At 43.5% G+C, this 22513-nt stretch overlaps 1 protein-coding gene across 1 annotated transcript in view; it reads left to right on the top strand.

Moving 5' to 3' along the window:
• Positions 1-560: 560 nt before the first annotated feature.
• The window catches only part of lhfpl7 (LHFPL tetraspan subfamily member 7), a gene marked incomplete at its 3' end in the record, with an annotated part of 105116 nt that continues 83163 nt past the window's right edge, over positions 561-22513 (top strand). The window contains exon 1 of the mRNA XM_083766620.1: positions 561-1104. Coding sequence (XP_083622746.1) covers positions 790-1104 — 315 coding nt within the window. The 5' untranslated portion in view covers positions 561-789. The remainder of the gene's footprint in view (positions 1105-22513) is intronic.

The following is a 22513-nucleotide window of genomic DNA, read 5'->3' as shown; positions in this document are numbered from 1 at the left end:
GGACGTGGGCTGGGTGGGCTGTCTCAAATCAATGGCTTAATGATGAGAGCACTTAAGAGAAGTAACCCAGCTGACCTGAGGATGCAAATAAACTGCAGGTGTCCACACCCCCCCCCCCCCTAATTATACGTGTGCGCGGTCTTGTTTCACTCACTTGGTCGTAAACCTCGAAAGTTACAGTATTAAAAACGACTTTGGTTTCAATTACAGATGCTGTTGCGTTGCCGTATTTATACTAGTCAATGTTTTGGTTTGTATTTTTTTTTGTCACTACATATAAAGCCAAGAGATTGAGAGGAAAGAAGAGGAGAGGAGGAGACGCCCATCTCACTGTTTTGCGCGCAACGTGCCGCGCTAGTACATGGGACCAGTGGAGGCTTGCTGGCAACACGATACGCACGGTTTCTACAACAAAAGTCCACCCATGTGTGGTAGAAAATAAGTTACTCGAATACGGCCAACAAAATACCTGCGGTAACGGTATGATGAAGTTCTATTTTTTTCGCATTATCCTACACGGCGACCACTGAGAAACTGATTGACAGTTGCGCATCTCTGTTTTGGGTGTGACAAACATGTTATGATCCGTATCACATTTCGGAATTTAACAGATGTACACAACGGAAGATTGATTTTCAGTCCGGCTTTTGATCATTTTCGAGATTTTCTTCTAAAATTTTAAACTACGGTCTACGGGTATTATTATAATATTGTTGATTGACGCATGCTTCGCTGATGTAGTGTCTGTCAGGTGCAGCTCAAGTTGATCTCAGCTGAGCGTGTGCTCAAATGCATTCACTGCTGTACCGGGAGAAGAAAGACACCGGGATTGGGATTGATCTGTCTCCGGGCTTTATGCCCCAAGCTGCCAGGATGTTCAGTTGTGTAGGCTGCTTTTGGGTGCTCCTTTCGTCTGTCCTAGTCGCCGTCTGCAGTTTTAGTTTTATATCTCCTGCCTGGATTGTGAAAGACCATCTGAAGAACAAGGACTCTGTGAGCTTCGGCTTACTGTGGCACTGCTCAGAGTCCCTGGACCACATGTACAGATGCTACACGTTTGGGGGACTGGGTAAATTCGCTGAGATCCCATCAAGCTCCTGGCAGGTACAAATCCACCTACATCCACACAAACACTGGGCTACATCAGGATAAACGAAAGAGGCAGCCATGGTAAAATTGTGTGAAAATTAATTAATTGATGCTGGACTGAGGCATTGAGTTTTGTCCTGTCAGGCAGGCAGCTCAATCAGATGCACTTGAAGTTCAATTGCATCGAGGAGCTGCCTGACACGACAAAACTCAATGCCTCAGTCACTACTACTAGCTAGCATCCATTAATTAATTTTCACGCACAACTTTAATATGTCTTGTCTTGAACTAATAGTTCCTAGAGTTGCTCATGGATCTGGGGGGTGTAGGAACATGTGTGAGAGTTGTCAGTATAGTAGCTGTAATTTGTTCAGTCCATCAAGTTGCCATACTGCAGCTACTGAAAAGTCTGAACGTATCCATAATCCAATGATGGAATGTAGCCTACTACAGGGGCGGCGGTAGCTCAGGCGTAAATCGGGTGGCTGGATGGTAACTGCAAGGTTGGCAGTTCGAACCCGGGCTCCCCCAGAATTAACGTGTCCTTGAGCATGACACGGAACCCCTAATTGCTCCTGATGTGCTGGTTGCATGGTTCCTTGCATGGTTTCAGCTGCTGTCGGTGTATGAATGTGTGTGAGAATGGGTGATGAATGTAATGCACAATCTATGTAAAGCGCCTTGGATAAAGGTGCTATATAAATGCACCATTTACTCCCAGAGAAAAAAGATAGGATGAAAGAGATAAAGATGCAGGTGACCAGCATATTCATAATGTATAGTGCATTAAGCAAAAGTTCAACTAAATGTAAGACTTACTTGATAATTTTTGAGTGGTGCAACCACTCCCTTACGGAGCTATGTGTGTGGCTGGGTGGCTGGCTGCAGGGTGTGTGGGTATGAGCACGAAAATAACATGGTTGTTTTTCACCACCTGTGCGCAACCTAACACACACAAACACACACGCACATATTAACTGTTTCTGTGTCTGGATGTTCCGGAGACCCCCAGAGACCCCCACATGGCGGCTTGCCGGAACCGGGTCGGCACCCTGGCTGTGGTCCTGTGGGTCTGGAACTTACTGGGACCCTCACACGGAGTTGCACCACTCACTTCACATGGGTGTGATTTTTAAGCATTCGTTAATAAAGAGAAAATTATATAGGTTTGCTTGAAATTCATCAGTTTGACCCGGCTGCTTGATGTTCCCTGCAAGAAATGTCATTCTTTACGGCTAGCAACCCTTTAAGTCCCCCCCCCCCCCCCCTCCCAAGGCGGCATCCTGCAGCTATAAAATCCAGCTGTATAGCAGCTAGCTAGAGTTATGATTTATGTATGAATGAGAATTAGCATTTGAAAGGGAGATATTAATAAGTCATTCCTTTTGTGATTTTTAGAATGAAGGATGTGTGGAAGAATGCAATGCTTGTTTTGTTTTCTGTTTCAAAGGCAAGCAGTGCACACGTGATGAGACGCTATACATCATAATGTGTGCACTTCAACCAGTTGGCATGCAATACAGTAGGCCTGTAGCACTGTCTTCATTTCAGTTCACAACCCAGCAGTGTCTGTGCCCGTGGCCTGTTTGACTACTTTAACTGGTCCATTGCTTCAGCAAGGCATTTCAGGCAGTGAGTCAGTTTTCCAATTATAAACCAGAAATCACACCCGTGTGAAGTGAGGGGCACTCTTATCATCGTACATCATCATGACGTAAAATAGACACTATGCCTATTTGCTCAGACACTATGACGTGAAATTCTCCATTTATTGTCAATGGGAATTTAATGTTTGTTTAAGACGAAGTTTGTGGACGGTAACTAAAAGCTGGATGTAGGAGGGGCTAGCGTCCCTCAAACAGTCACGGTCTCTCAGCCAACCACTTTGTCTGTCAGGTACCAAGAGAGAGCCTGATGGGGTCGTTTTTTTATTGTATTCTTTTATTCATGGCTAGATATGTCAATGGCAAAGCTAAGTACACCACCAACCTTGGCCATTTATAAATGTCATGGGATGCTATTAAGATTTCAACAAGCCCATTTGATCACCCCACCACTCTTCGCTGATGTGTGCACATTTTGCTGATGTCCTCCATTTTTAAATAACCCTACCTTTCAATGACCCACACAAACAACAAACTGATATGTGAATGTGCATGCAGACCCATGCATTCTATGCATGAATATGTCAAAGAAACACACGCACGCACACACTTACCATCAACCACAGCAACCTGCCTGTGTTCCATTCTGGTTGTGTTTGATTAAAATGCCCCTGTGCGTTAGCCTGTGCAGTCTCCACTCTCCACTCCAGTGGCGAGGAACTGGCTACAGTTGACCCGGGCGCTGCACGCTGAGGATCACGTGACTTAGCTGAGGGAAAATGAGTACTGCAACCAAGTGAAGAACGACTCCCTACATGCTCTGCCTCTTTGTGCTCTGGTTTGTGTGGGGCTTTTTGTTCTCTCCCCTTTTCAAATGCTTTCATCCAGCATGTTGGCTGGCACTGAGGACAATGTGGTGTTCCTACACAGGTTAGAGCCAAAATGCCACTGCCACTTATAGTGACATGTATAGTGACCCTGACCTGTGTTAGACTATATTTCTAGCCTGGGCAAGCATTCCATTTCGGGTTTATGATCCGGTCGGGAGCGGATGATAACTTTCGTCATGTTGTAGGACAATGATTTGTAGTCAAACCAGGCTTTCCTCCGAGGTGCAATACCATTTTTATAGTCTTTAGTATGACTCGGCCGGTGGTTGAACTCGGATCTCCCAATCTCAGGGCGGACACTAGCTCTAACCACAAGAATACTGACCTGGTGTGTGTGCGTGCGTGCGTGCGTGCGTGCGTGCGTGCGTGCTGTGGCAGGCTGCAGCAGGTGTTTGTGAGGAAGGTTTAGCCCTACTGTGTGACCTGCTGTTAGGTGAAATGAGGAGGAGGAGGAGGAGGAGGGTGCAGCTCGCTTGCCAGAAAACACCCTCACTTTAACTTGATAACAGCTTATGTGCCCCTGCCACTCCTCAGTACTAAACACTGAAGCTGGATTAGTTCGTCCCCTGTGGTATTCTGTCTAGCAGTTCCAACACACAACTGTGTGTGAAGTGTTTGCTGTGTCTGTGTGATGGTTTGTGAGTTTTATTGTATTGACTGTTAAGGTCAGTACTGTTAAGGTCCTTGCAGACTGGATGCGTTTTTTTTAAACCGGCGGAAAAACGCTGCTAGAAATCTGAAAAGTGCAGCAGTGTACAGGGAGGGACATCTACTGTACTTCTTCACTGAATGAGTGTTGTAGCTTAAAAGAGTCATGACTGGTCTCCAAGAACAGTGAAAGTGTCTCAAGTCCATGCTCATCTTTGTGTGTATTCTCTCAGAAACTGGCACCATGACAAGTCAGAGATTTATACAAAAACAATCCTGATGTTTAGTCTTCCCCATGTCTGACTGCCAAGAAGACGTAGTAATTGTTTATGGCTTTAAAATAATTATAATAATAATTCCACCCACTTATTTTAATATAAACCCTGCAAGTCTTAATAAATGTAATTTCACTATTCATCGAACCACATCTTATAAAATTAAAGTTATTTAAATGGAATTCAGTAATGGTCTTTGAGTAGCTCATGTAGACACCAAATGTATTTGCCCTTTCATTTGATTGGGGGCTGCGTGGAGAAGGTTGTGATTCAAGTATCTAATTTACCAGATTTCCCAAGGTGCCCATATCTACATTGTAAAATGCTGCAACACAGTCTGTACTCTCCTACGTAAACAGAAAGGTGCTTTTCTACCGTCAAATGATCATAGTCCCCATAGTTCATATGTAATCCTTCCTATGCCATATTTTATGCAGTTAATGTAGCTGTCTGTTGAAGATTCACTCTACTTTCATTGATGGTCTGACGGTGTAAAATACGTCTGATGTTGCAAAATGGTACCTCATTTTACAATAGCAGCAAAGATTCCCAAGGGCTGCTTAGGGCTTAGTTGGTTCAAGTGGTCAAACAAATCTAACACACTCTAGTTACGGTATGACTTTTATTTATTATTGTATATGGAATGAACTCTTTGAACCAGAATATGATATATTTTCCTCTTGGGTTTCACCAGTGAGCCTGCTGACCCTATAATGGAATGATGGATAAAGGTAGAGACCCTGTTTCCTTGAACAGCATAAAAGAAGAGAATGGCTATCCTCTGGGTGGTCCTCCACTGCTGTATTCAACGCCCCACAGATTACAATGGCACAGGGCTCAATGGCTTCCCTGTCACTTAGTGAGATGCACACCATCTCAGCCATGCCGCTTCTACAAAGGACTGCACAACTGTTCTAGTTTAGGATCTCAAATCAAAAGTGCTCATTCTGCTCTTGTTGGAAGCTGGCATACTGTACATACTATTAAAATGTCTAGATTCTCTCCCTACCCTCTGTCTTGTCCTCTGTCTTGTCAGGGCTGGCCGTATTCACTTCACGACTAATGGGATACCTCTGTGGTGAAAGCCATTTGTGGGAGAAGCGTGTCTGACTATAGATGCTGTTATGAGGTCCTAATGTGCTTGGTGTGTATTCCTATTATCCCCATGGGGCATGAGAGGCTGCCCAGACTGTATCAGAGCAGTAAAAAAAGTATGCTTGGCGAAGGCAATTGTCTGGTTACGTTCTCCTGCTGACCTCATTCTGTTTAGAAGCTCACAGAGTACAGGCACATAGGAACAGTGGAACACACACACACACACACACACACACACACACACACACACACACACACACACACACACACACACACACACACACACACACACACACACACACACACACACACACACCGTGATCCATAGAGACAGTGTTGTGATATACAGTACAGTTGCTGTCCATGTCAGCACTTATAAGGTAATTAGGGGTTCAGAGTCCTGCTGGGAGGGTGGGGGGTGGACTTAGGGAATATGAAAAAAGAAAGATAGATAGCACTACACTACACTACCGTATACCCATTATCCATTTTTAGCAACTGAAAGAGGCAGGCTAATGAATAATACAACTTCCCTGGGCTAAAACCAACAAACTATAAAGTATAACTATTAGTTATACTTTATACCCCTACTACTTTAAAAGTGAATTTGAAGTCTCTCATATAAAGTAGTAGGGGTCAGGAGTCAGGACTCAGGACCCAACATACTGAATCGTTAGTCAGGCCTAGTGCATTGCAGGGGAGGCAAAGACAGACGTGACAGTAAAAGGTGGTTGGGATATATTTGCCATTATCTATTACATTATACAGCATACAAACAAACAACCAGAAGTACTTCTTACTTCTCTGAGTTTTGTCTGAAGGGAGTCAAGGGACACTCATGCACTGTCTCAGTCTTTGAAAACCCCCAGGGCAGTTTAACCACATGAACCATATTCTTTGAGACACACATAGGGCTATATCTTGCGCCACCCCTTAACCCTTATTCCTAAACGAATTAGCCATTTCTTACTATTTAAAAAAACCTTTTAAAATAGTTCAAATAGCTGATCTACAAGCTCACAATGTCTCGATGGAGATCGGCTAGTTGAACTATTTTAAAAGGTTTTTTTAAATAGTAAAAAATGGCAAATTAGTTTAGGGATAAGGGATAAGGGTGGCACAAGATGGAGCCCTAGGGTATTTTGGAGCGTGGCCTGGCATGGCAAAATCCGCCATTATTGTTTAGGGCTAAAGAACACATCTGCACCATTGGAATACACATGACATTGTTACATTTTATGTTTTTTCTTCGCCCTACAGCGACACAATGGTCAAGTATTGACGGGAACAGAAAAAACAGCAGCAACGTCAGAAATAAAAACGGGATGCCCAAATGGACATGTTCCTTGTCATCCAGCCATGAAAAAGAACCGGAGAGAATTAAGAGCAGACACACATACGGGTAGTTCAGGGCGTTTCTCTCTGCATCTCCGGGGAGTGTTGGTTCTCTCACTCTCTTGTTTCAACTGTTTAGACTGTTTAGACCTATTTAAAAATGGCAGAGATCATGCCCTGAATGAAACATCACGCAGGGTGTATAAGGCAGACGAATAGGGTCAAATAGGAAGTATAAGCCGCGTCTCTGCCTCTATACTGACCTCAGCATCTTGTAATGTACAGCATACCACTCTTCCAGGTCACTGGCATGGCGAGAGAGAGAGAGAGAGACCTGATCTGTTAGACAGGCTTTTAGACTGTAGGTCTTGTTTCAGCTTTTAGACTGTAGGTCTTGTTTCATTATTCCTAGTTCCTAGTTGCTATCGTGCCGATGGTTATGATAGAAATGTCATCGCTTTTGTTAAGTTTAACACCAGAGTCAGTACTGCTTCATTCATTTTTAAAACCAGATGAACTATGTAAAGCTGTTTAAAACATATACCGTACTTTAAACAAGGAAAATAGGGCCCAGATAACAAAAAACAAGGAAAATAGGATCCAGCTAAAGTAGGAATAAAATATAAACAGGCTTGTTGATGTTTTACTGACCTGTTCTCTCCCAAATCGTTTTTCATGAGACTGTTTTGCAGCAGAACTACACATCATCTGCCTGGGCTGGTGCTGGCATGCTGCCTAGCCAAGCATTTCACAACAATTGTTTTATGGGACAAACTCATCCTTGGCCCTAGGCTCAGTTGGCAGGTATTTGTATTTGATTGTGCGTTCATTCACCTTAGCCTACCATGTATTAGCTAGAGATACGTACATCTATAAATGTTATACACTGTGTGGGAGGAGACCGTAACACTAGTCGAGAATATACGTGCTACGTTCTCTGACAGCTAACCTTGCATGAAATTGATTGTGTGGTTTGAAGTTGTTACCCAGACATCAATAGACAAGTCTGATATACTTCAAGGTCATGTTCAGACTGTTGATAAAGTTAAGGGTGGCTGTTTTGTCGATGAAGTGAATAATTTCTGAAAGATAGAGGTATGTGGAGGCATCCCAATTCTGATATTACTCTTGTCCAAACTCCACCAAACGAAACATTTTTGAGCAGCGCTAACCGCTCCAATGTGTGACTTTGTGTGTATGTATGTCTTGTCCATCCCCCGTGATGTCATGTGGCATTCAAGTCAATGGCAAAATAAAGGTGTAATATGTATGTCCATCTGTCCCCCTAGCTGTGGAAAATAGGTATGTAAACAGAGGAATGCAGTTTGTCACTGCTTGCCCTAGTATGACTGTAGTCACTGTACCACACACTGATCCAGCCTCCGAAGTAGCCTTCCTGTGTCTTCGTGTCATCTTATAGGGCAATCCAATCTCAAACTAATTCTGTTCAGGTGATTGAAAGAGGTTTGTCACGAATTCCTACATATGGGATTTGGGATGTGCTGAGTGTGGCGGCAGGTGGCGAATGCCAAGAGGTTGGTGCTATATAAGGGATTGGGATTGAACCTGCGAGGGAACAGCTGTCTGTATGATGGATAGAGCAGGTAGCTTTGAGAGAGAGAGGAAGAGGGAGAGCGATGGAAACACGTTGATCTGCATTTTATAACCATCCAGGAATGAGATGGAGAGGAAATCGGTCTGACTGAAATGGAGGGGAATTTATGATCTAGTCAGGCTTGATGGATGTGGGTGTTACCTGCAGTATATGATGATATTGTGCTGCTTTTTCCTATCCAGCCCTAAACCCCACAGCACTTAATACAACACAAAATGTGAAGTGATGATGTCGCCCGTTCAGGTCCCTTTCGTCAAATCCATCGGTGGTCCGAAGAATGATAGACTTGGAATGTTTACTCAAATGTCCTGAATCTATTGGCGCTTTTGAGCGACAATATCGCTCTCTCTCTCTTTCTCTCTCTATTATGAATTATACACTTTGCTTTTGTGATATTTAAGACCCTCTGATCAGCAATTCCCAGGCAGACACAGCTAGCTGTCTGACTAATAGGGGAAGGGGTGGGTTAGAACGAAGGAAAGGAGCACTGTTTCCTTCGCTAGGGAACATGCTGAGTCAGCGTGTTCCGGGAGGGCGCTGTCCATTTGTTAAGCGGCCTGTCACTTCCACCGCCTTCATTGTGGATCCCGAGGGTAGTACGTTTATGTATTGATTTAACAGGGAGCCTTCCTCCATTTTTTAACATAAATGATGGCTCACTTTGCTTGATGCATAGGAGTCTGTTGTTGCCGTGAGCTGGTCCCCATCAGTAGTCAAAGCACAGAGGCCATTGATAATAGTGTCTAACATACCGGGACAGAACAACTCACTGCTCCAAAATATTACAGTAAATCTACCACAGATGCACACATTAATGTAGTTGGTAGTCTGTAATAGAGATTTTGCGATGGACTTGTCTATATTTTGTGTGATTATGAGGTGTTGTTTAGGTATTGTTTCCCCATCCATCTGTCGGTCCACCATCAACCACTTTACTTCCAAACAATGGACCTCATTCACAAAACATGTTTAAGATCATGACGCTTGTGCGAGTGTTTCCACAAGCATAGTCTGATGATTCATCATTCTTCTTCTTAGATGAATTTGTTGTTACTGTGTAGATACACACACAGCCTTTTATCATCTCAGAGGAGAAAAGACTGGTCATGACCTAATGCGCTCGTGTGTCTATAGGGGCAGGACTTCCGTTGCAACGTACTTCTCTCAGCAACAATCGTTTTCGACACTTTCATTGACGGAGAATGTAAACAGCTTTATAAAGCCTCAACGTCATTTCCGTGGACGGTACTTCCATTTAGATTAGTTTTTCTTTATTTGACCACTGGGTAGTGCTCATTTTCAGCAACGCCCTACACATACAGTATTAGAAACACAGACAGACAGACACATCAAATCCTTGAAGCTGACCAGTACAACCACAGTCTTATAATGTTGGCCACTAACCAGATTTCCCTGCTGGTCTGGGGATTCGAACCGGCAACCAAGGGCGCACATCTAACCTTTACGCCACTGCTGCCCTACTGGCTAGTTCTTGCCCAGCATGGGTACACACAAACACACTCACTCACTCACTCACTAAAATCGTTAAATTGAACGAGAGTCTATGGTGGCAGTAGCCGATAACCGATATTTATGGTTATGCAGTGCAGACGACGCCCTAGCAAGCGCCCCTAGCAACCAGAGCGATTCCAAAAATGGAAAATATTTACCAATATTTCTTTTTTACCAATGCTGAGCAATTCATTATTCAGTAGATATTGTAGGTATAGATATTCAACCGATAAAGCATCTGTGGTGTGCGTCCTTCAGAGTAGAAGACAATAGAGGCTATACAGCTCTAAGAAAAGACAGATAATTCATCAAGTTTATTTAGAAAGAAATGGCTGTCACAGCTTGCCACCCTGCCCTCAGGCTACCGTCTGCTAACTTCCTCAAAGGCAGGCAGGGAATTATAATATTGAATATATTTTAGCCTAACTTTTGTTCTGTGGGCAGATTTATATTAACTTCATATAACAAAATGCTCAGTAAGTGACAACCCTGGTAAGAAATATTTTCTTGCATGTTGTTGCTGCTTTATTGTCGGATATTATTTGCCAATCAGTGACATTGGTGTAGCACCGGACTGTAAATCTGTAATCAATCTGTAAGTCATGACAGGCAGTTTCTGTTGTCTGTTGTAAAATTATGACAGGCGGTTTTGTTCTCAAATGTCAAGCTTTGGCCCTAGAATTGTTATTGTCGTATAAACAGAAGGGATTTATTTAAAAATAGCTTTATTTGTCTCTGTGGATATATGTGGTGTTTTGCAACCAGATCTTATTTAATGATGTTTTGAAGACCAGAAACACTTTCCTGGGGTTTTTTATGTGGGTAATATGTGTTTTTACTTTTTAGATATTTTAGTATTTCCTTCCTGGACTACAATTCTCATAATGCTTTGGTGCACTGCTCCTCATTGTGGATAGAGGTAGGGCTATAGATGGATGCCTCATTGGCTGCTGCAGTTCGTTGTGTTGACGGGAGGGCGGAAGAATTTACACTGGTGCCAGAAGAGTGGACGGCACACTACGTCACGCTGCCACTCAATACATCTTTGGTGCAATACAAATCACATTAAGGCAGAATTGTATTTTTCACTATAAATGGTTAATCACAAGTTACACTCATTGTATATTCACAAGCTAATATGCAGAAGCTGAGTCAGATAACTGAGTGTAATTAGCGACCTGCTGCATATTAATAATGACCTCATCATGTAAGGATGAAGGAGCAGTGGAGCGCCACACTGTGTTGCATCATTCTTACTCCATCCATGCCTCTTTAGGAGAGACCCTGGCAGGGTTACTTGAGATTCAGCTGAAGTTCTTCCATAGGACATTATTGTACTACCAGGCTGATGTAACTGTTTTTCAAACCTGGCAACACTTAACATCTTCCCGTCTTCAACCTGACTTGGGTAAAAAGAAAAAAACTTAAAGTTCACCACAGCTAGGCCCAGATACTCAAATAATGACACCTTAGTTTTCTGTTTTTCTATGATCTTAACCTTGGACGATAGCTTATCCAGGCTGCCTAACTGATGAAACAGAGCAGTGTGGTGGAGGCGTAGGTCGCAGATTACTATGAAAACCTAGTGAAAAACCTGTAAGTCCGTCATGCCACCATATATGGTCGTCAGTCTGTCACGCCTCATGACACGCTCCATATATGGCCGTCTCCATATATGAAGATCACAACACTGACCACACCCTGAATAGCCATACATGGAGAAGACTGGATCGTCACTTACAGTAGATCTGCATATATGGAGCCGGCCAGCAACTCTGCATCTGACCTCAAACCCTTAGATCTCCATATATGGAGCTGACTGTTTTGTGCACAGCAACACTCTTTAATACTGTCCAATACATTACATACTTAAGATGGGAAATTATGACAGGCAGTTTCTGCTGTCAAAATATGCCCCCCCCAGTCAAAAAACACTTTGTTTTAAATAGACACTAGTGATTTCTAAGGTGTGATTTGGGGCCCTAGAGATGAATACAAAATGAATATCAACATCCTAATACTGTCCAATCTTTAGATAGGGAGGGGGGTGAAATTATGACAGGCAGTTTCTGTTATATGACCCTCCAGTCAAAAAACACTTTGTTTGAAATACACTCATGCTTTCTAAGGTGTGATTTGGGGCCCTAATAATCAATACAAAATGAATATCAACATCCTAATACTGTCCAATCATTTTTTCATTTTTTTCATTTAATTTAAGGGCATGTCATGTGATCTACCTGCACAGCCTTTGTGATCTACTAGTAGATTACGATCTACCTTTTGGGCACCCCTGCTCTACGATGTCTCCCTTTTGACTGATACCTGTCCATTCAAACTCTAGACGGGCCCGCCCCAATGTTGCCGCGCCTGGCAGCCGGCAAGGCCCGGTCCTACCTGGGCCCTCATCAAACCCTGTACACTCAAGACACTGCCCCCGCTGCCACCCTTATATCTCCATATATGGAGCTGACCTGTTCTGACATTCCATATGTTGATCTGACCTCATCAGCCCCTGTACATTCAAGACACGCTCCATATATGGCCAGACCTCATCGAACCCTGTACACTCAAGACACTGCCCCCGCTGCCACCCTTAGATGTCCATATATGGAGCTGACCTGTTCTGACATTCCATATGTTGATCTAACCTCATCAAACCCTGGTACACTCAAGACACGCTCCATGTATGGCCCATGTAAAGGGCGGCCTGGGCTGTGGCTCAGTGGTCCAGGCACCTTGGCCGGTAGTCCGAGTCTGGCAGTGTGCCGCGGGTTCGAGACTCGATCCCGACAGCCTTTACTGCATGTCACTCTCCCATCTCTCTCTCCCCCATTTCCTGTCAGCCTACTGTCTGTCCCTCTATAAAAAATATAAAATAAAGGCGAAAGCCGCAAAAAAGGGCGAGGTCGCGTCTTGCCCTCAGGGCGTCTTACTGGTAGTAGCATTTCCAGTTGCTATGGTATAATATGCATGCATTATGGAATTGTGCACGTGGGACCAGTGGAGCATCCATAGTTGCATATATGAAAATGTTTGCTGGGCTACAGTAACTGGGCTGTGTGGGTTCAGATAGAGCATGAGAGAGATTAGATTAGCCCACTCTTAGAAATGTATTTACCTCTATCATTCGTGGTGTAGGCTGAGTTTACTTATAGTATGTGTCCTCAAAGCTGTTTGTTATTGTCTGTGTTGTTGTATTATAAATATATAACGTGTAGATGATGAGAATAGCTTGGTAGAGAATGCTTTTATATTCATGTCTACAGACTGACTCAAGCTTCTTTATTTACATATGTTGATATATTTAAAACAGATTGGCAAATATTTTTCTCACCTACTAAGAGGATTTAGAAGATTAGCTGTGGTGGATTAGTACGTAGATATAACATCAAATGTTTTATCTTTAACTTTTATGGCACCACTGAGGAAACCATCCTAGAATATAGAGAATACAGAATTCTGTCTTCACTTTGAACATTCTCCTCCCACTCTGATACATCTCTTTCTTGCTCGCTCGCATACTCATCCTCTCATTATGTGCCCTCTCTCCGAGTCCTTCACATGAAAAAGTTCAACCATCATTTCAGGATTGGACTTGGATTGGAGTATCGAAATTTTATCAGTGTGCCAAACATACTGTAGGTTTATATTTAATACAGGGACACGCAGGCGCGCACACACACACACACACACACACACACACACACACACACACACACACACACACACACACACACACACACACACACACACACACACACACACACTCACACACACAGATTCTGTGCATTCATAAATAGATATGGTATCATAGTCATACATGATTATGTAATGCATTTGGTGGCCTTGTTTGATGTCCTTTATACATTATTATTATTATTATTATTATATTGTAGACTTTGCTTGAGGTTCTTTTCATTTGACATCCTCACATCCCCATTGTCCTGCCCCACCCCCCATTATAGGAGCGGTATAATGCTCAACTCTGAGGATGTCATCATTAAACTGGGCTTTGAAGGATTCCATACACGTCAAACTAGCCATTTGATCTCCCCCTCACCTCACTACCAGCCGACTGATCTGATCCACCATTGTGATGTATTATGAAGTGCAGAGAAGACGTAGTGAGGCAGGGGTCAGGGAGGAAGATATGTTATCCTCCGTACCTGACCCTTACCAGCTACTACATAGACCCCCCCACACTCCCACCCTCAGGGTATTTAACTACTATTTCATTGGAGGGAGGGAGGGAGGGGGAGATAGAGAGAGAGAGAGAGAGACCAGAGAAGGGTCTTTTATGTGGCTGATGGGACTGCTGCCTGGACCCAAGCCCCCCAGCTAGAGAATCAAGGAGTGAAGATGGCAGAGCATCAAACTCCTGTCTCATGTGCAGTACACAAAGTTGAACTGTGGGCCCTCTGGACACGCGCTCATCGTCCGTGTGATCATGTAGAGATGTGCGATGATGGTAGTTATGGTACACAAGCTCTGTGTTACACACAGATATGCGTGCCTCTGCTTTGCAGGAATTGGCTCTGCTGGGTAGCTATAGAAGTGATGTGTGGGTGGGTGGGGGGTAGGCTGCCAGATGGATGTTTGATTGCTTAATTAGCCTATACAGGAAACACAATTCATAACTCATCACTGATGAATAATGTTTTTTGATTTTAAATACTTTTTTTTTTACCCGTGATGTCTGTGTTTGTGTCTTTTGATTCGTACAATCTTGCAGGCTGCTTCCTTTGTATAGTGTTGTTGAAGTGGCTGCGTGTGGAGCCGTCTTCAGAGAAATGTGACTCTTAAAATAGAAACGTGTTCCCCAGTTGTACCATAGCCACTAACAGTGATAAGTAACTTACATACAGTATTATGTAGTTGTATAGTGTGTGCTTCTATACCAGAGGTAAAGAAGTGTCTCCTTTGGGAGGCCAGTCTGCCGCCACCTGCGTTCCATGAACTATACTAGGTGTGGAACAGTGCGTATGTCAACTAGGCTGCATGAGAACTTTTATATAACCTCCTTGCAGATGAAATCTTTACCCATTTTTATTGATTGTCAACCAAAAGGTTTAGGTACAATGAAAGTGAGATGTGTTCAGCATATTTGAAATTCAGAACAATTCTTATGGCCCACATGTTGGCTGAGATATTTTGGGCAATGTCTCCCATCAAAAGCCGATCGAGACATTGAGTATTAGTGCTAGTATATGCACAGCCTTATCGCAGAGACACCATTGTTCCTCTAGCACGCAGGCCTCTAGCTCACAATAACCTTCAGTGCCTTGAACACTGATTTGGGAGACTCTGCGATATCACTTCAAATCAATAGCCTGATTATTTCAAACTTTTGCCTAGATTATGATATTGTAAATGATTTTTTTTTTAAATAATTATAGCGAATCACAACACGTTGTGAGCTTGTAGATTGGCTATTTTTTCATGGCACCATTATACATCACAAGTATAATACTGTGTAATGTATTGTTGTAAACTCTTAGTACTGAACCCTCGTCTGGTTTGACAGACCCGTAGTGTGACAGACAGGCTAGCCGGCTGGGTGGTGTGTGACAATCCGGTTGAAGTATACCTTGGTACGGCGGCAGCGGTGACGGGCCCGGGAGAACAATAACGCGACACGAGACAGTATCACGCTAAAGGTTCACAAAGTTTATTACACATACAGGAAATATATAGAGCTGGATCCCAATGACGTGACAACAACACTTGAGACATAACAACCGCTAACTGCAGCAAGCTGACCTTACTTGCTGTCTGAGATGTCTCCAGTAGCTAACTATAAAGTATGCTACAGTTCAGGCAGTACACAATACATAACAAGTACACAGCCATGGGCGATCAGATTACAACATGTATTGTAGTGTATACTTAATAGTGTGATTTTGTCCATATGAATGCTAGAGTATATAACTTATACAACAGGGGTGGTTGTAATTTGTCTCCCTGCTCTTCTATAACATTTAGGTGTTGTCAAAGGTCATGTCTCACCTAGGCACAGGATCTGACACGAATGACCTGATGGTCAAGATTAAAGTATCCCCTAAGCAAGCATTCAAGCTCTATTAACCCAATGGTAAAAATATCAGCACTATCACGCAAGAAACCAGTTTCACATTTGGGGTAGAAGAAGAAAGTTACATGACATGCAAAGCTTTTAGCGGTTATTAATCACACTAGTTGAGTAAGAAAATAAGATTATTTAAAAATGATTCAGTTATAAGTTGGTTATTGTTTCAAGATGTCGGGTTTGAATATTTTCAGTTAATAGCCCAGCCCCAACTCTTTCTAGAGTCACCCCAGTAAGTTCATATTCAGTATTGAAGGCTATAATGTGGTGCATTGATGGAAGATACTATGCGTTTATTTATCGTTCCCAAGCCATCGGTGGGCATTGAGCTCCAGGTGGTGCAGCAGGTGGTGGTTAGTGGCTGTGACAAGAGGCAAGCTGCCTGGGGTCCTGGCCAGAGTGCAGCCAGGCCAGGGCAACTGGGGGCCGCTGTGGACGTCCGACGTGGTGTAGAAAAAGTCTTACAAATCCATTCTTAGATAGATATGCAGCAGGCGCGTGCGCACACACACACGCACACACACACAACACACACACACACACACACACACACACACACACACACACACACACACACACACACAGAAGGTGAGAATGGAACATTCTCTTGCAGACAGTTGAGGCTCCTGCAGGGATTCAAAAAGAGAAACAACAGGTTGCGTTGTTGTGCCTGTGGGCTATGGTTCCTATAGAGTATGAACCCATTTCCTGCTCGGTGGTTGGTTCTGGCCTTGTGGTATGAACCCCCTCACCCTACACTGCACAGAACAGGCGCACAGTCGCGCACACTGTGTGCGTGTGCATGTGCGTGTGTGTGTTTCTTGTCGGTGGTGCTCCCACTGGATTCAACTGGAAGTTCACTCCAGTTAAGTTATCTTCCGACAGAGAGAAAGAGACTGTTGGAGTGAACTGGAGGAATCCCCCACAATGTTTTCATATACCACAATTCTGAAAACTCAACACCACATTAAAGCATTACTCTGCAGCAGGGAGGACCTTGTCTCAGGCACAGGAATAAAAATCTGCATTCCCGATCACAATGAGAACCAGGCTAGTGTTTCCCCCTGGCCAGCCGGGACGCCTGATGGAGGGGAAAGGAACTGGTTGGAATAACGTGCTCCTTCCACGCGCTACGTCCAACCAGGAAAACTCCCCCCTGTCAGGTGTAAAGGAGCAACTTGGACACTCAAGCATGAAGGAAGCATGAGTTAAGTCCGTTGCTCTCCCTAGGTTGGCGGAGGGTGTGTAGAGCCCAGGATCACATCACAGGATGATTGACACAGGGGTGAAAAATGGGTTACAAAATCGTGGGACAAAAGATATAAATTAAAAGAGAACCAGGCTAGTGTTACAACTTGACTCCCTTTGGGAAGAAGATTAAAGGAAAGTCCTGTATTTCATCTATGCGTAATCCGGATACAAGGCTCTGAAATCTAGTTGGGGTTAATTAGGGTTAATATATTATATATTATAATATTAATATTAATGTGTGTGTGTGTGTGTGTGTGTGTGTGTGTGTGTGTGTGTGTGTGTGTGTGTGTACTTGTTTGATTGAATCCAACAAACTTCTATACAATTGTGAGATGATTCCATTTGCCTCGAGTGCTATAATCTTCTTCTTTTGCCTCCAGCTAACTGTGATTTACTGTAAATTATGTAATCAATTATGTTGGTGCAAAATGGGTCCATAATTTACAGTATACTCCGTCGTACAATGGTGTGACTTGGTGTCGCACACCTAAGATTGCATCTACAAGCTCACAACACATTGCATCGTGTGAGTTTGTAGATTGCCTATTTTCAGTGCTCGACACCAGCGCACACAGAAGTATAAATCAGGCTTCAGAATGTCACTGTGTGTGGTTGAGTGTATACTTGGGAGGGCAAGGGGAATAAGGAATCATACTGTGTCCTCTTGAATGTCACGTCCTATCTGCAGCCCATCCCCGAGGCACGGATGGACACTTGTCAGGTGATTAATCTCACCTTCATCTCCTCTCCATCTTGTATTCACTCTGCATATTCAGCCATTGATAGGGCTGTTGAATGGCTGACAGACACTTGAGCACACACACACACACACACACACACACACACACACACACACACGCACACACACACACACACACACACACACACACACACACACACACACACACACACACACACACACACGTACGTGTGTGCATTTGTAGACTGTGCACACATAAACACAGCACACATGCCAGCACATAATTTTGAACAGCACATATACACACACTGTCTACGAGTCCGCCCAGTGATGATCAATGAGGAGATGGATCTATTATTCAGCACATTAAGGTGGGGAGGTGGGGAGGTGGGAGGTGCGGTGTGGGGGGTTGTATGAGTGTTCTGATGTGTGTGCGCGCGCGTGCACGCCAGTGTGTCCCTGGAGTGGGCGTGGTCTGACTCTGAGACTGTGGAGGTCTCTGAGGAGGACATAATAACTGACCCACCTCTGTTAGAGCAACAGTGGCCTACAGCGGACACACTCACCTGTTGACATCTACAGGTGCCTGGCAGAACCTGTTGGATATGATCTAACAACACTGGACTGGACTTAAACTCCAGGGGAACACTGCTCTCAATGAGGACATTATCACCTTTACAGTAATAGCCAGGTTACAGATCCTTCCCACCAAACTCAACCTTTCCCTCTGGTTTAACTCCACCCATTCACCTCATTGCTTGCATCACACCACAGGGCTTGTTACAGAAACTGTCACACTTTCTGAATGGCTGTTATGCCTAAAGGGCCTTTCATAGCTGCACGCCAAGACAGTATAGTAATTGATCTCATAACAAAGGACATATCTAAACATTTTCTGTGTCTGTGGGAATGTACAAACATTCCTGTGTCAAACCTTCCATGTTTCAACGTTGTTGTTGTTGTCAATGAAGGGAACAGATCAGTTTCCATTCTTGAAGTGGCCTGCACCTTTGATTCTAGCTTAGAAGAAGCCTTTATGACCAAAGTCATTAATACCAGCCGCTCCTCCAGACCATCACAGAGCTAGGCTATAGGCGCAATCTACTTTTGGCATCCCAACAACTTGGGATGCCAAAAAAGCAGCTAAACGGCTTGCAAAATTCTATGCAAGCTCTTCTACTATCGGTAGTCACCAAATATGACCCTGTTACTTGTACCCCTAAACTTAAAGGGTGTGCGTGTATGTGTCCAGGATTAGCTTACTGCATCCTGTACAGCATCGTGTAAATATTTGTGTCCTTGTGTGTGTGTGTGTGTGTGTGTGTGTGTGTGTGTGTGTGTGTGTGTGTGTGTGTGTGTGTGTGTGTGTGTGTGTGTGTGTGTGTGTGTGTGTGTGTGTGTGTGTGTGTGTGTGTGTGTGTGTGTGTGTGTGTGTGTGTGTGTGTGTGTGTGTGTGTGTGTGTGTGTGTGTGTGTGTGTGTGTGTGTGTGTGTGTGTGTGTGTGTGTGTGTGTGTGTCAGCTTCAGGGCTACCAGAGATAAGTCATGTTACAGTTCTAATAGGACTGCCAGGAACAGAATATGCCATAAGGTGGATCGGTGACTGCTGCTACTTTACTGAATGATGGTCATTTATGGGTTGCGGGACAGAAAGAGAGGACCTTGGCGAGCAGCAACAGGATACGCAAAACACACACACACACACACACACACACACACACACACACACTGGCTGAGCAATATGGCAAACTCATCACGTCCACTTATCATTGGATTTACAGTGCCCTCTCACTTCACTTGTGTTCTCCTCTTCAGTGACAGATTACATCGTTAAAGTGGTCTGGGTATTTCTGTCAAGGGTATTGGCACAATAATGTAGGCGACCTGTTTTGCTGCTCATATAGGCCTATACTGTAATATCAGCTAGTGATGATGAGGAAAAACAACTGGTATCCTAAAGTCCTGCCCTGAAACATGGTGAATCAGTGAGGGTCAGAGAAAGGCGTCAGTGTGTTGCCATGTCCGTAGACTGTGGAGAACATGACATTATTGGCCTCTAGTTATTTTTATGTTTTGTTTTTGTTTTAGATTTTATAACCTCAATTACACCCACATAACCTGAACTTTGCTTTATCAGCATAATAATGTTTGGATGACAACTGTTTTATGATAGACTGCTAGAGGCGCATAACCTGTATGGTTGGGATATAGGTTAATGTAGTATAGACTAGTCATGTAGACTAGAATAGACCTCATGGTAACATGAGTGATAAAAATGTATCTGAATATCCTGATTTAAATGTTTTTAAACAGACAGAACACAAGGAAAGGAAAGGAGAAAGTCATTTCCTCTCTGCACAACTTTGAGTCTCACAAAATGCATCTCCCTCTTCTTCGTATCTTGCCGCTCGAGTGGACAGACTAGTTATCTCCATATCTTAACGTTGTTTTTTCGTAATTTAATGCCCTAGCCAACTTGATCATACTACGCACAAAAGCATCAAAAGTAGCAGATTCACAAGCTCAAAATGCGGCGTGAAGCAATGCCTTTGACCTTGTAGATCTGTTACTTATGCTACTTTTGGATTTGAATCCTTAAAAGTAACAGTTTTGGACATATGAGGTTTCCACTGACAGAGATGTTATGCAAACATAATTAGAATCTATTTAGGAAACATCTCTGGAAAGGCCAGCACTGTTAGAAACTCATTTGCTAGTAAATTAACCCATCGTACTGTACATTCTCTTTCATTTTTCTAACTTGTTTATAAGTAGAAGTCCTAATGATTATGAGTTGTTTCATCCGCAGCGACCGACACACACACACGCACACGCGCCCACACACACACACACACAATGTACATTCACTAATGCCAAACATACTGTACGAGTTGATTAATTGGAACAACACTAATTGAAATGTTGGTTGTTTATGTCAAAATAATAGTGTGCTGCTTCAATGGCCTTTATTAGTCTCCGAGGCTGTGTTTAAAATGGCATGTTGAAAATGTCATGTGAATGAAGCTATTACTGCTCAGCGTTCTGAAAAACGATCAGCTGGCTAGGGAGCTCGCAGTTAGGAAACAGATGTTTACAATAACCAATCCAATAACCAATCCATGGGAATTTGTCTTATAATGCACGCTGTGCTAAAACACTGTTTATTGGGAGAAATGTACTAGTACATTTTAACATCACAATATATGGTTTAGCGAGTGCGCTGTGGCCTTTGTAGTACTGTAGAGAGTACCACACACGCACACACACTCACCAGTTACTCCCAGCTCCTTTTTATGAGAAGGAATGCACCTTTCATGTGTCACAGTTGAGAATAGATATCGAGCTGGGAGGTAGGCCGGGCCTACCCACTGGGAGCCCATCAGGCAAGCCGCCCTCAGGTAGTATGAGATAAAAGAGATATCCCTATGCATACATGAATATTATTTCAGTGAGACAGAGGGAAGAACAAAGCCCATATAGGAGTTAATGGTTTCTCTATATCTGGCAAGAACTCTGCTCTCTCCCTCCTCTGCTGAAGAAGTGGTTGTATTAACAGGGCAGCAGAGGACTGAGGGCTCATTCATACTTAGGAGTAGAACAGTGTTGCTTGCCTAAATGAACCAATTTGATCTGAAAAACTACATATGCATTCGCATATATTCTTATAGTGAGCATGGTCGTGTAAATGAGGTGGTCTTCTGCAGCGCCTTGAGCAGCTTCAGCCCATGTCCTGTGATCGCTTAACATGTCCCCAGCATTGCTCAGAAACCTCTCATCTTTTGGGTCCACCCGAACTGAAAATACCGACATTACTCGGCTCCGGGTCGGTTCAGATTCCAGCAAGAGCGAGGTTAAGAATAGCAACCACTACTGTGTATGATTCTGTAACGACCTGCAAAAAAACGTCTTTTTTATTCCAATAGTAGTTTTTGAGCGGTGCCAACTGCTCCTATAAGTGACAGACTGTGTATGTATGTCTGAGCACGACCCATTGACCCCTTCAGCTGATGCTGATTGGGGTTCACATTCCGGGTCACGCACGCACGCGCGCACACACACACACACACACACACACACACACACACAGATTGGGTCGCATTCATGTCTCACACACACATACACATACACACGGTACGGTACAGTACAGTACGAGTAGCAATACAGTACTGTACGTATAGTTGCACTGCTCAGTTCACACAGGTCTGATTTTAAATATTGTAACATGCTCTCAGAAGAATGTTGTGCAATCGACAATAAAAAAAAAACGATTACTCACCCCATGGAGACTTTATTCATGGATATTGTTTTGTTGTCACGTGACATAATCCAATAATTTTATGACCAGCAGTGGTTCCCTATGGAGACAGACAAAGTCTCATTCCACAATATAAATCGGTTTGTGAGTGCATTTA

This window comes from Protomyctophum parallelum (genome assembly GCF_964188405.1).
Source record: "Protomyctophum parallelum genome assembly, chromosome: 1".
Classification (NCBI taxonomy): Eukaryota; Metazoa; Chordata; class Actinopteri; order Myctophiformes; family Myctophidae; genus Protomyctophum; species Protomyctophum parallelum.
Note: the sequence above shows the minus strand (reverse complement) of the source record. Positions and strands in the feature narration are given on the sequence as shown.